General features: G+C 39.3%; 1 protein-coding gene across 8 annotated transcripts in view; it reads right to left on the bottom strand.

Moving 5' to 3' along the window:
- TUT7 (terminal uridylyl transferase 7) overlaps positions 1-14,716 on the bottom strand; it is a 70,755-nt gene that overhangs the window by 49,214 nt on the left and 6,825 nt on the right. For 6 of the 8 annotated variants that reach the window (XM_089335923.1, XM_089335933.1, XM_089335927.1 and 3 more), the window contains 8 exons: positions 13,411-13,592; positions 12,973-13,089; positions 12,323-12,500; positions 10,375-10,463; positions 7,778-7,829; positions 5,027-5,096; positions 3,187-3,313; positions 1,886-2,005 (listed from right to left, as the gene is read on the bottom strand). In XM_089335923.1, coding sequence (XP_089192049.1) covers positions 1,886-2,005; positions 3,187-3,313; positions 5,027-5,096; positions 7,778-7,829; positions 10,375-10,463; positions 12,323-12,500; positions 12,973-13,089; positions 13,411-13,592 — 935 coding nt within the window. The remainder of the gene's footprint in view (positions 1-1,885; positions 2,006-3,186; positions 3,314-5,026; positions 5,097-7,777; positions 7,830-10,374; positions 10,464-12,322; positions 12,501-12,972; positions 13,090-13,410; positions 13,593-14,716) is intronic. The other 2 variants (XM_089335936.1, XM_089335938.1) reach the window with 1 other exon arrangement.

The following is a 14,716-nucleotide window of genomic DNA, read 5'->3' as shown; positions in this document are numbered from 1 at the left end:
GGCCCTTTAAGGCACAGGAGTCAAACTGGTTTGGTTCCATCCTTAACTCCTGGATCAAAATGAAAAAGACAACTTCAAAGGCTTTCACAGATCTCCATCTGGGCCTGGTGGAAGAGGTTATTTACTAACCAAGAGTTCACAGCTCTCTCTTTTTTTCCTACCAGGAAAGTAGTCTGGCAAAGGTACCCTCCTGTGGCCTTCAACTCTTTGATTTCAATATCTTAGGCACAAAGAGAGCTACCTTGAACATACAGCTAACTTGAAAACACAGCCTATGGGAAGGAGCTATTTCTATGTCAGTCTTTATTCCTAAACCTAGCAGATGAAGTCCCTGCTTAATTCTAAGTCTAGCTAAATAGAAAGTAAACATTTCCTACAGTCATATTATGATCGTACTCACATTTAAGAACTACTGCTCTAGAACACGAGAAAGATACTTGGGTGCAGAAAGTAGAAAAGTAGTTAAAATACCAATATACTAATTTAATCTTTTTCCCTAAGCGAGTCTTTCTATAAAATAAGTACATGCGGCCGGCGCCGCGGCTCACTAGGCTAATCCTCCGCCTTGCGGCGCCGGCACACCGGGTTCTAGTCCCGGTCGGGGCGCCGGATTCTGTCCCGGTTGCCCCTCTTCCAGGCCAGCCCTCTGCTGTGGCCAGGGAGTGCAGTGGAGGATGGCCCAGGTGCTTGGGCCCTGCACCCCATGGGAGACCAGGAAAAGCACCTGGCTCCTGGCTCCTGCCATCGGATCAGCACAGTGCGCCGGCCACAGCGCGCCGGCCGCGGCGGCCATTGGAGGGTGAACCAACGGCAAAGGAAGACCTTTCTCTCTGTCTCTCTCTCTCACTGTCCACTCTGCCTGTCAAAAAAAAAAAAAAAAAAAAATAAGTACATGCGCAAGAGTATATCAAGATAAACACCTAGGGATTAAAAATGAAGTTTCCAAGAAGATGAGAATAACATCATTTTTCATCTTTCAAACAGCCTGTTCTTAGAGTATATTGTATGAACTTAATCAATTCAGCTTCAATTTATCCAGAGAGTGATCATATCACTACAGTCTAATTCACCTTAAACATAATAGCAAACTATTACTCAAGAAGTAATTGTTAAGCTCTGCATTTTGTAGCATAGGTAGAAATTTCAACATTTACATTTTCTTTTGTTTTATAGGTAATAGTGAATAAAGAGAAATAAAGACTACCAACTTAGTGAATCAAATACTTCCTAGATTTTGTCTGATATGTAAATTCAAGTATCAAGTTAGAAAACTCTATCCCAAGAAAGGATGTATCAAATGACAGATTTAAAATAAGTTCACCGGGCCAGCGCTGTGGTGTAGTGGGTAAAGCTACCACCTGCAGTGCTGGCATCCCATATGGGCACCAGTTCAAGTCCTGGCTGCTCCACTTCCGATCTAGCTCCCTGCTAATGTGTCTTGGAAAGCAGCAGAGGATGGCCCAAGCGGGCTCCTTCACCCATGGATCGGCACAGCTCTAGCTGTTGCGGCCATTTGGGGAGTAGACTAGCAGATGGAAGACCTCTCTCTCTGCCTCTGCCTCTCTGTAACTCTGCCTTTCAAATAAATTAAATAAATCATTAAAGAAAAATAAGTTCACTATTTCTTGTTTGAAATTCTCAGAACAACTTTTGTTTTAAAAATTTAGAGATTTTGCAGTTTAAAAAAGTAGTGATACCTTTAGCAAGCTACAGGGTATCTTAACACACTGACGTATTTTAGCAACGAGTGGTATGAATAGTCACAACAGAATAAATAAATCATCTCAGTTCTGGTTAGGTCTGCAGATTCTGAAATTATGCATCATGGATTGCAGACTTCTAATAAAATCAGTATAAGTTATAAAAGCAAAAAAAATTTTTTTACCCATGATCCTAGATAAACAGGGAGAAGGGGTTCTTTCCTTTGTTGAAGAAAAAAAATGGCCATGAGGGCAAACACATAGGGTGGCAGGCCTCCTTCTTCAGGGCGATCTATACTGCAAAGCTGAAAACGAGAAAAAGAGGACAAGCAGTCTTTTTGCCACAACTTGTTACTTATATCATTTGACCTAAAACCTGTAACTTCACTCCCTTTTACTGCATAATTTAGATTCTTCAAAATGCAATACCACAGCAACAAAACACACAACTTTCTTACATTTTTGCAGTAGCTACATATTGCGGTTCCAATTTCAAATACATAATCTTGTTAACGAAACCCACTCATGAAAGGCCCTAAAATACAATCTGCTATTTCACTTTTTGACATTTATAGTAAATCCACTTACATGGTTAAAACAAATGCTAATTAAGTGAAAATGATAGTTCAGCTCCAAATGCAAGCCAACTGGCCTGCTCAGTTTAATGGTCCTTTCTTCCTAACCTACAGCATTGCAAATGCATGTTCTGGTCAACAAAGGTGATTTAGGGAGCGAATGTGAGCAAACTCATCAGCACTAACAGAAACAACAACTGAAGAAGGGCCTACTTAGTGCTGAAGCAGGGGGTGGCTCCAACATAGCATATTATAATCATGAATTCACTCAACTAAGGGCGGGGTACCCTCTGCCCCTTCCGGATCCACAAAACAGGAACTATCTATGGCTAACACTATACCTTTAATCAGTGAAGCTTCTGTGTTCTCTACAGTGAACCTCACAGAATGTTCATTTTATAAACATGATGTGATCTTACAAGGGAGAAGGGGATTCCGAAAGGCTCTGCTGCTTATTAGACCACCATGACTGGAGTACTTATATTTAAAGCAACATGGAAATGTAAGCAAGCCCAGATAGAGTATCTTCAATTTTTTTGGCATCCCTGGATTATAGTAGAAATAGTATGAGAAGTTTTATCTTAAACGTTCCTCTACTGAAGAACCACCTATGGAAACTAGTTAAAATGCAAACTGTTATTCTAGATCTCTTGTTTTGATCCACAAATCTAATTTTTAATAAGCATTACAAGTCATTTTGATCTTCTGAGCAATACGGTTATAGTAAGACACAAACACTGAATCTTCCTCGAGTTTCTGTTCCAATATTCTGATGCATATGCTCCTGATGTCAACAGATAAGCATCTAAAGGTTTTAAGATGATATAAACTGAGTAAAAGATCACATCACACTGCATATACCCATGTTAGATGCACAAATGTATACATGCATTTAAGAAATGCAAACCTACCTTTGCCCAGTACCTAAATGCAATCACCAAAGGAACGAGTTTGGGCTCTGCTTTTCCAAGGACAGTTAAGTGTTTTGTCGTCAGACAAGCGTTTTCATTTCCTGCACTCACTTTACACAGCAGACCACTAGTGGAGGTGAGGTAGAAGAATAAAGTGTTACATATGCATCAGGTGCCTTTCACACCAACAGCTAATTTACAATGAGAATAAATCAATACTTTTTAAAAACTAAAGTAAAAAGCTAGCAGCCGGCATTGTGGCATAGCAAGTAAAGCTGTTGCCTGCGGCGCCAGCATCCCATATGGGCTCTGGTTCAAGACCCAACTGCTCCACTTCCCATCCAGCTCTCTGCTATGGCCTGGGAAAACAGGAAAGGATGGCACAAGTCCTTCGGCCCCTGTACCCACATGGGAGACCCAGAAGAAGCTCCTGGCTTCTGGCGTTGGATTGGCCCAGCTCTGGCCATGGCAGCCATTTGGGGAGTGAGCCAGCAGATGGACAATCTATCTCTCCCTCTCTTAACCAAGTAATTCTGACTTTTAAATAAATAAATAATTCTTTAAAAAAAAAAAAAAGTAAAACACACATTCAATCTTTTGGGTCACTTAAGAAATTGGACATAAAAAAAATGAGGAGCAAGTGTGGTGGCACAGTTGGTTAAGCCACTGCTTGGGTTACTTATATCCCATGTTGGAATGCTGCTTAGAGTCCCAGCTACTCTGCTTCCAGTCCAGCCTCCTGTTACTGTGCCTGGGAGGGCGGCAGACAATGGCCTTGGTACTTGGTTTTTTGCCATCCACATGGGAGATGTGAATGGAGTTCCCAGCTCCAGACTTCAGCCTGGCCCAGCCCAGCTGTAGAAGGGATCTGGGGAGTGAACCAGTGGATACAAAATATGTCTCTGTCACTCTGCCTTTCAAATAGATAAGTAAGTAAATAAATAAAAATTTAAAAAATAGAGAGGACAGCTACATTCTGAGTAAATTATTTTACAGAACTTGAGTTTTGTTTTCATGCATTAAAAGTATTGGGGGGCATGCAAATAGGAAAATATTACAAAATGCCTCCAATAGAAGTCTGATTCATCTTTTTAAATAAAAGAAGGCTTTCCCAAGAGTCACACAGCCTACAAACCACCCACTTATGGTGGCAATGGTAATGCTTCTGGAAGGAGGGACAGACAGGTGCAGTCACAGGAATTGCTACTCAGCACATAAATGCTGCTAGAAAGGACAGCAAAGAAAACGATTAGTGCAAGTGATTATTTGATAATGTGTAACCTAGTTGAAATGGGTCAAAAAGCTTCCAGCCTGTATTTCTTCCTTCTAATTAATTTTATTATTTTTTAAATAAAAAAATTTAACCTTCTTGCATCCAGTGTTGTAAGTATAGGGAGGAGACGTGCATTGTGGCAAAACAGGTTAAGCCGCCACCTGCAATACAACAGCGCTGCCAGCATCCCATACTGGCTGCTCTACTTCCAATCCAGCTCCCTGCTAAGGTGCCTGAGAAAGGAGCAGAAGATGGCCCAAGTGCTTGAGCCACTGCACCCAAGTGGGAAACCCAGATGAAGTTAGTAGCTCCTGCCTTTGGCCTGGCCCAACTCTGGCTACTGTAGCCATTTGGGGAGTAAACCAGTGGCTGGAAGATCTCTCCTCTCTCTGTGTATGTGTGTGTCACTCTGACTTCTAAATAAATAAATCAAATTAAAGAAAGAGATGAAGTATACAGAGAAGCTAGACGCAGATCTGGTAAATAACCACATAAGGTTACATCTAGAAATCAGTCATTAGGTTTAGTGATGTTCAATAAATATTAGCAACTTAAAGAAACTGAGACCTTTGCTTTTCTCTGCACACTACCACCGGCACCCTCGCGTGGAAATCCGCATCAACTTCAATAAAAGAGTCTGCGGGAAAAAACATTAGGCACGTTAATTAAAGCCATGTTTAAAAGCATAACCAGAGAAAGTTCAAGAACCAGTTGTGACTTTATCTCCTTGGTCTTTTGAAAGATCATTACTTTAAAAAGGCTCTAAAATGACTTGAAGAGAAAAAAATTGTATTCAAGAATCAAGTATCACCATATTAATTACAATCTTTAATATTAACTAAAAAAGCTAATTAGGAATGACTACATCAGTAAACATTTAAGTGTTATGTGGTTAACATAACTGGAAATATGGATAGTACACTTAAAAGCAAAACTGATGCAAAAGCCACTAAAATGTTTTGTCAAAATACATATTTGATTGAAGAAAGAAGAAATGTTTAAATGTTTTACTCAACCCAAACAGAAGGCTAGGAATGACTAATGCAAGAGATAAGAGAATCTGATGAGGTCTTTGCCAAGCACAAAAGCCATTGAGCTTCATGTTGGCCATTACATTGGATGCAACTGATAAATCTAATTGGGGGAATGCAAACTGGTCAAGCCACTATGGAAATCAGTCTGGAGATTCCTCAGAAACCTGAATATAACCCTACCGTTCGACCCAGCCATCCCACTCCTTGGAATTTACCCAAAGGAGTTTAAATTGATAAACAAAAAAGCGGTCTGCACCCTAATGTTTATTGCAGCACAATTCACAATAGCCAAGACCTGGAACCAACCTAAATGCCCATCAATGGTAGACTGGATAAAGAAATTATGGGATATGTATTCTTTAGAGTACTATACCGCAGTAAGAAACAACGAAATCCAGTCATTTGCAACAAAATGGAGGAATCTGGAACACATCATGCTGAGTGAAGTAAGCCAGTCCCAAAGGGACAAATACCATATGTTCTCCCTGATCGGTGACAACTGACTGAACACCAAAAAGGAAACCTCCTGAAGTGAAATGGACACTATGAGAAATGGTGACTTGATCAGCATAGACCTGACTGCTAATGGACAACTTAATACATTATCCCTCATAGTATTTTTTTTTTTGTCTGTTCTACTTAATATGACTGGTTTAATTCTGTAATTATCACACAGTTATTCTTAAGTGTTGAAAATTAACTGAAATGTGATCCCTGTTAAACATAAGAGTGGGAATAAGAGAGGGAAGAGATGTATAATTTGGGGCATGCTCAGGCTGACTTGCCCCAATTGGTAGAGTTGGAAACATACCAGGGGATTCCAATTCAATCCCATCAAGGTGGCATGTACCAATGACATCTCACTATTCCAAGTGATCAATTTCAGTTCACAATTGATCATAATGAAAGGACTAAGAGTCAAAGGGAGCACATAAACAAGTCTAGTATCTGCTAACACCAACCGATAGAATAAATAAAGGGGAGAGTGATCCAACATGGGAAGTGAGATACTCAGCAGACTCATAGAATGGCGGATGTCCTAAATAGCACTCTGGCCTCAGAATCAGCCCTAAAGGCACTCGGATCTGGCTGAAAAGCCCATGAGAGTATTTCAGGCATGGAAAGCCAAGACACTCTGGCAAAAAGATCTCTGTGAGTGAGATCCTAGTGGAAAGAACAGGTCTTCAAAGAGGGAGGTGCCTTTCTCTGAAGGGAGGAGAGAACCTCCACTTTGACTATGACCGTGTCTAAACAAGATAAGAGTCGGAGAACTCAGAGGGCTTCCATAGCCTTGGAAACTCATAACTGGTGCATAGGGAGATTACTGATGCCATAAACAGGAGTGTCAATTTGTAAAGTCAACAACAGGAGTCACTGTGCACTTACTCCTCATGTAGGATCTCTGTCCTTAACGTGCTGTACACTGAGGCTTAATGCTATAACGAGTACTCAAACAGTATATTTCACTTTGTGTTTCTATGGGGGTGCAAACGATTGAAATCTTTACTTAATGTACACTAAACTGATCTTCTGTTAAAAAAAAAAAAAAAAAAAGAAATTATCAATTCCCAACTTGACTCTCACTGGGATTAAACATGACAATAGGTCTGATCTGATTTCATCATCATTTAAAAAAAAATCATCTATTATTTTTCACTTTATGTTTCTGTGTGGGAGCAAACTGTTGAAATCCTTACTTAAGGTATACTAAGCTGATCTTCTGTATATTAAGATAATCGAAAATGAATCTTGATGTGAATGGAAGGGGAGAGGGAGTGGGAAAGGGGAGGGTTGTGGGTGGGAGGGACGGTATGGGGGGGGAAGCCATTGTAACCCATGAGTCGTACTTTGGAAATTTATATTCATTAAATAAAAGATTAAAAAAAAAATCTAATTGGGAGTAACTCTTTGCAAATTCATTTATCAGCCTTATCACACCTTTAGGTCTGTAAAAATGTTAATTTAAAGCAGAGCTAAATAAACAAAAAGTAATGCTTCAGCTTTACAAGAATAAAGCTTACATATTTTGTGTTTCTCAGTCATGGTATAGGACTCATTTAATCTGTAAAGCTAAGGCTCTACTTATGAAATGGCTGCTTTGCATAACTATTAACAGTATGTCTGTTAATAACTCATTGGCATTTGCTTTGATTTTGTATTGGATGTTACCCATATAAATAATTTTAAAACCATGACTATTTTCAAAGATTAATAAATAAATTACATTCAAGTTATAGATAAACAAGAGATTTATGAGTAAAATGTAGAAAGAATTTGTCCTTACCACTGTTCTTTAAACACTCTTGAACAAGTAAGAGGACATCTGGCTGAGACATCTAGGAAATAAAGCAGTGAAAACATGAAATAATCCCTGCGTACTTTGGCTTCATTGATACAGTCAACCGAAGTTCCTAGACGCTTTTAAAATTAGAAACGCACCCTGTGACCAGAGTAAAGGAATTACTCCTGCTGTCATGCTGTGCACAAACATCAAAGATGAGCACGAAATGATGAGCATGGACAAAAGAGACGTACTATGCAATTAACTCCTGACTGATTGTTGAAGTCAATGGTCTATTAGAAAATCTCACAGTAGCTGGAAGTTAACAATGTTACCTGTCACTCTGTAACAAGACCACTTTAACAGGTGGTTTATGGGTCTTGATTGCAGAATTGCCATTCTCTAATCTGTAGTCCAGATAGGAACCAAAACCATTTAAAAATCATGGAATGGATCTTGAAAATTCTCATTGACTCCTTACTTCCCTGAAGTCAAACTCACTCTCCTGGCAATGGACTACAATGCACATTGGGACCCTGCCTTTCGCTCCATTCCAACCCCAGGCTTTTCGTTCTCTTGGTCCCTGTGCCACACCCATGCCATCTTTCAGCTTCCTGAATAAACACTCTTCACTGATTCAAACTGCAGATGCTGCCCCTTCTGTCTGAAACCCTCTTTCGTGTTTTCTTCTTCCCTTGGCTGGCTCCTCCTCATCTTCCAGAGTTCGGTTAAATGTTTTCTCTGTAAGGGGCCTTTAAGACGGCTGTATCTCTGCACAGTCCCTGTTGTTTTCTGTCAGTGACCCCTGTTTCCCTGTATGGCTTTCATGATAATCAGTGATCTCCTTTACTAGATACTTCCATGAATGAGGACCCACATCTGTTTTGTCCTTTTGAGTACAATAAGGTGGCCACCATACACCAGAGATCTAGTGATTAAATTTGCTAATTGAATGAATGACATTAAATCAAAATAACTGCTTTGGTTGGCAAATCACTGATCAGAATTTAAGGCTAAAAGAACAGTAAAATCTATCAGCTAGCTGGCCATTAGCTACAGGAGTCATATATGGCAAGGAAAGTTACGAAATAAGAATGTTTTGGGCTGGAACCCCAAAACCTGTATTTTAAACTAGCAATTAGGCACAATCCAACTAAAATCTGGCCTGCGAAAACCTCCAGTAGATAAATGTTGATTTACAACAGTGTCTTCCAGGTTTAAAATTCTGACTCATCTACATCTACCTGAATTATGCTTAAACCAGAAATTCAAGGCTTAGTGTGATTGCTTAAAAGCACAATTATTTTAACAAAATAGGTATACTTATAAAGAAAGAGGAACTCAGGAGCTTTATATTAAGTTTTAGATCATAAACGTTTACCTATCTATACTGTTTAAAATCTGAATTTCCAGGGCCTGTGTTGTGGCCCAGTAGGTTAAGCCACTGCCTGTCAGGCTAGTGTCCCATACTGGAGTGCCAGTTCAAGCCATGGCTGCTCAGCATCCAATGCAGCTCCAAGCTCCATGCTAAAACGCCTTGGAAAGCAGCAGAAGATCGCTCAACTATGTGAGCCCCTGCCACACAAGTAGACTCAGAGTTCCTGGCTCCTTGCTTTGGACTGAACCAACCCCTGTCCTCGCAGCCATTTGGGAAGCAAACCAGCAGACAGAAGATCCAACTCTCTTGCTCTCTCTGCCTTTCAAATAAATAAAATAAATCTTTTAAACAAATATATCGCAGAAAGGAAACTCATCAGCAATCACAGTCCATGTGAATTACATAACTCTCAGACTGAATTTAAAAACCCAGTTATGGGGGTTGGCACTGTGGCACAGAGGTTAAAGCCGTTGCCTGCGGTGCCAGCATCCCATATGACTGCTAGTTCGAGTCCCGGCTGCTCCACTTCCAATCTAGCTCTCTGCTGTGGCCCAGGAAAACAGAAGATGGTCCAAGTGCTTGGGTGCTTGCACGCACGTGGGAGACCAGGAAGAGGCTCCTGGCTCCTGGCTTCCAATCTATGTAGCTCTGGCCACTGTGGCCAATCGGGGAGTGAACCAGTGGATGGAAGATCGATCCCTCCCTCCCTCCCTCCCTCTCTCTGCCTCTCCTTCTCTGTGTAACTCTTTCAAATAAATAAATAAATCTTTAAAAAAAAAACCTAGATATGCACTTGTTTAGATGCAGAACGTGTGAAAATAAAGGGAAAGAAAATTATATACAAGACAAACGTTAATTTAAAACAAAGAAGTATGAAAGATCTGTAGAGTAATATGTAAACACAAAAACCTGTCAAAATTTTTTAAAATATCCTGAAGCCAAAGGTAAGTCAAAGATATAAAATAGAAATTTTTAGGAAAAAATTGCCACCTTTATACTTAAATATCTAAAATACAAGGGAAATTTTAAAAGTTCATGAAAAATGGAATAAAACATTTAATATGGTTAAAAAAAAACTTTGAAATTCATGTATAGTCTTTTCTGTGACATGCATTTTTATGAACTTTTCCAGGACCCCTCATATATACCTCAAATTTGAAAGAAGGAATTGAAAGAATTTTCACACCAGTTTGAAAATTCCAGAGTTTCACTTTGTACTTACAATAGCTGGAAATTGAATGTCAATGTTTACATCTGAATTTCTGAAACCCATTCTGCTACAGGAAGAGCCATATAATCTCAGAGAACAATCTAAAAAACAAGTAAAAGACACAAAAGATAAAATTTCTCAAAAACTATAACCCTCCTATTGTAGAACTGGAACTATCACTTAAAGGTACACACAAAAACAAAACTGTATTCAAGGCTGGCTAAACTAAAGATGGGACGAGGTGACTCTGTTCTCCCTGAATGCTTTTATCAGGGAAGGCTGTGAGGACCGTGGTTCAGCTGAACAGTCACTCTTAGGTCAGCAGTAAAACAAACTAGAAAGTTCCTACATTATCATGCTACCATTTTTTTTATGTGAAAGTCCTAAGGATGCCTAACTTTATTTTACAATTAAAAGCCTGATGTACACTCAAGAGCAAACATTTCATCTTGTAGAAAGCACGCCGAGGTACAATTTAAAGAGCTTATTTCAACTGAACAATAGTAAATAGGATCTTTCAACATAAACTTAGTTTTATCATGAATTACTACATTATTAACAAAATGCACTTGACATAACATCATCCCCCTAAAAAAATTCTTGACTAATCATTACAATAACATTGATAGAACTTGAAATTCACTCTTGCCTATTCAAAGGGGCTTCAAAAAGTTCATGAAAAAGGAGTTAAAAGAAATTCTGAAATCCATGCATGTGAGGGATCTTCCTAGTTCATGGAAAAGGCATATATTAGAAAACATTCATCACAAATTCCAAAAATTTTTATACTATAATAAACATATTTTAATTCCATTTTCCACGAACTTTTTGAAGTATCCACATTTATTTGCATCTTTTTACTACTATTGTACCAAAACATATTTTCTCATCAAGGGTTTTTGATTTTTTTATTCAAATGATTTCGCTGGGTTTTAACAGCTTTCCATAATATAGCACATTCAATTTTACATGGAATTCTATGGCAAAAAAATAAAAAAATAAATCACTGAAATTACAAATGACTTTTCTGAGATATCTATATAATGAAATGCAGGTTCCCTTTTCTTATTCTTAGAAAGTGTATGTGTGTGCACCTGCACCCACTTGTGTTACAAGGACTACATGCACGATCTTCCAACTGAACAAAGAATTCTAAGGGTTATAAGGTAATTGTAACCTCAGCTGTGAATCAGAAGCACTGTGGAGCTTTCTAAAAGTGGTTCTTCATAGTACTAAAGATAATTGTGATTCTCATGTACAGACAGGACTGAGAATGATTAAGCCATTCCAGCTCTGTACTTAAACAGGAACAGGGGAGGGGGGCGGTGCAGAGGCAGGGTTTGTTGCTGTCAAAAACTGATAGTAGCTATGTTGGGCATTTACCATACCTGCCCTTAAATTTTCATAAGTAGCACACTCTAGTTTTCCCTGCTCCCTGCCCCACGATCTAAAATTAAAAACAAGCATCAGACAGACATAACTTTGAAACTAAACAGTACACAAAACCCATGAACAAATCATTTACAAAGTAGTTTTTCAAGCTCATGTTACCATTTTTTTAATGTACCCATAAATAAGAACTTTTTTTGTTTTAAATAGGTAACTTGATGATAGAATACTTCTCTTTAACTCAAAATACTGTGTCATTTTAGACAAGTAAAAAGGTAAACAAATGTACACATGAATAGTCCCATAGTTCCCCCATAGTATGTGCCATCCTACTTGAAGTTCATACACACAATGAAATTTTTAACTACAACAGGTTTATAATAATCTTGCATGTAAAAATTTCTGTTATTTTGGGGGAAGGCAGAAAAAACAAACAAAAAAACCATTAAAAACAAGACCAGACCTTTAGAACATGGCAAATGAGTTTTTAAATAGGTGAAAATCACTACTGTCAGGAAAAATGAATGAGGTACTTTCAGGTAGCTAAACAAAAAACAAATCTGGAAAATACCTGGTAACTTGTGTTGGAACACATTTTCCATGATACGTTTAATTTCTAGCCTCTGTTCCAGGTTCTCATTGTGTAAGCCAGACTCCTGTACCACTTTGTCAATGGCAATGCCAATTGCATTTATCTGGGAGGGTGTTGGCGGGGGTAACGTAGTGAGCAACTCTTCCTCCTGCTTCTCCTTTTAAGATCAATGTTGAAATTAAAAATGACTCACACAGTTTTTACCTTCTACCATTCACTGAGACAACACCCTATAGAATTTTCTGGAATTTTTTTCTAAGCCCTTTTTGCTTTATCTGTGTTACTCTTCATCCTGTCACACACATACACACTGCTTTACGCATATCACATGGGTTGGTGATAACAGAGTAGGCAGGAATAAGGAGAAAGAGCAAGGAAAGAATATTAAAACAGCAATGACAAACTGATAGTTTGCTTTTCACTAGATCCCATCAATGACTATATTTTCTGATACTGTCCGTTAGATAGCTCAAGACTGCCCAGCAGACACATCCTACCAGTATATTTGGCTAAAATCAACAAAGTATTGAAGTTATGAACATCGTGGCCTTAAGGAAAGCAAACCACAAAGGTGATGCGCAGGAACAACTGGCAGGTATGTGTATTTGTTTGTGTTACATATAATTTACCTTAATGTTTTTCTTGTGCCTCTTCTCTTTGATATGCTTATGGGCAAACGCAATGGATTCAATTAAAACATCACAGAGTTTACAGGTGTACTTTGCTGTAGGGTAGTTTCGTGGTCGCTATAATTTGAAGAGATTGAGAGAGAGATACACATGGATTCCCAAACTTACAGGTAAATAAAATTACCCAAATAATTTCTCCTTCACTTTAAAAACTGTTAAACTGTTAAAGTGCTATCCCAACTGTAATATTTAAGTATAACAGCGATTACTCTGAATTTCGTTAAGTCATACTAATCACGAAATAGCACTTTCAGCCTGTACTAGTGAAATACTGACAACCAAAGTAAGACACGTAACTGCATCAAAGCCATTCCCAACCACTAACAATTTCTCCTGAAACAAGGATTTCAACTAGCAACTACACGGACAGGTTGTTACCCTTTTCAGTCTGTCAATGCAGTCTCTTCTCAGCCACTCCTCGGCCTGCTGTAAGCCCAGTAGCTCCTTTGCTGAAAGCACAGACTCATCGATCACAGGCCCTTCCAACTCTCCATCTTGCTCATTTTCCTCATTTCTCGTTTTCCGTGCTCTCCTAGGTCTGGATCGCTGCTTCTTGTTTTCTTAAGTTGGGGGGAAATATTATTGGCACAATTGAATAATACCACTCCTGAATAAAAAGCAGAACCTACATACTTATTAATTAAATCATAGGACAGAACAAATGGCATCTGAACAGAACCAAAGGAAAGGTAGCTGCCCCAGGGACAAAATGTCTGAATATTTAGTAAGCACCTCACTTGGATACATCAACTCATAGAAATCACCTTTTTGAAAAACTTAAAATGAATTCTACTTCAATAACATAACATGATTTTATTATCTCTTCCTTGTGTACTACAGAGCATACTCAAGCAATAAGAAAAATCCTCTGAAGGCAAGTCTACCTGTAATTCTAATACATGTGACATATTATTCTATATATAAATTCTAGTGTACCTGTAAGTACATCTATTATTCTAATAAAAATCACCTACATTTGCCTTCACTTAAAAAAAAAAAATTACTTATCAGGGCCAGTGCTGGGCCTACACCTGTTCCCGTGTGGCAACAGCATCCCATATGGGCACTGGTTCCAGTCCTGGCTGCTCCACTTCCGATCCAGCTCCCTGCTAATGGCCTGGGAAAGCGGCACAAGATGGTCCAAGTGCTTGGGCCCTTGAACCCACATGGGAGACCAGGAGGATGCTCCTGACCCCTGGCTTCGGAATGACCCAGCTCCGCCATCTGGGGAGTGAACAGGCAGATGGAACCTGTCTCTCCCTCTGTCTGTCAGTAACACCACCTCTCAAATAAGTAAAATTTTAAAACAAATTTATTTGAAAGGCGAGGTTACAGAGAGAGAGGAGAGAGAGAGATCTTCCACCTGCCAATTCACTCCCAAATGGCCACGACAGCCAGGGCTAGGCCAGGTTGAAGCCAGGAGTCAAGAGCGTCTTCCAAGTCTCCTACACAGGCAGCAGGGGCCCAAGGACTCGAGTCATCTTCTACTGCTTCCCAGGCACATTAGCAGGAAGCTGGGTCAGAAGTGGAGCAGCCCCAACAAGAACTAGTGCCATATGGGATGCTGGCACAGCAAGCAGTGGCTTAACCCACTATGCCACAACAAGGGTCTCTGCTTTTACTTTTTAAGTGAACAATCTCAATGGAGTAAAATTGGACAGTCCTGTATATCACAGAGCTGAGT

Source organism: Oryctolagus cuniculus, chromosome 1 (genome assembly GCF_051225735.1).
Source record: "Oryctolagus cuniculus isolate XC-2025 breed Fujian yellow rabbit chromosome 1, ASM5122573v1, whole genome shotgun sequence".
In the NCBI taxonomy this organism is placed as follows: Eukaryota; Metazoa; Chordata; class Mammalia; order Lagomorpha; family Leporidae; genus Oryctolagus; species Oryctolagus cuniculus.
Note: the sequence above shows the minus strand (reverse complement) of the source record. Positions and strands in the feature narration are given on the sequence as shown.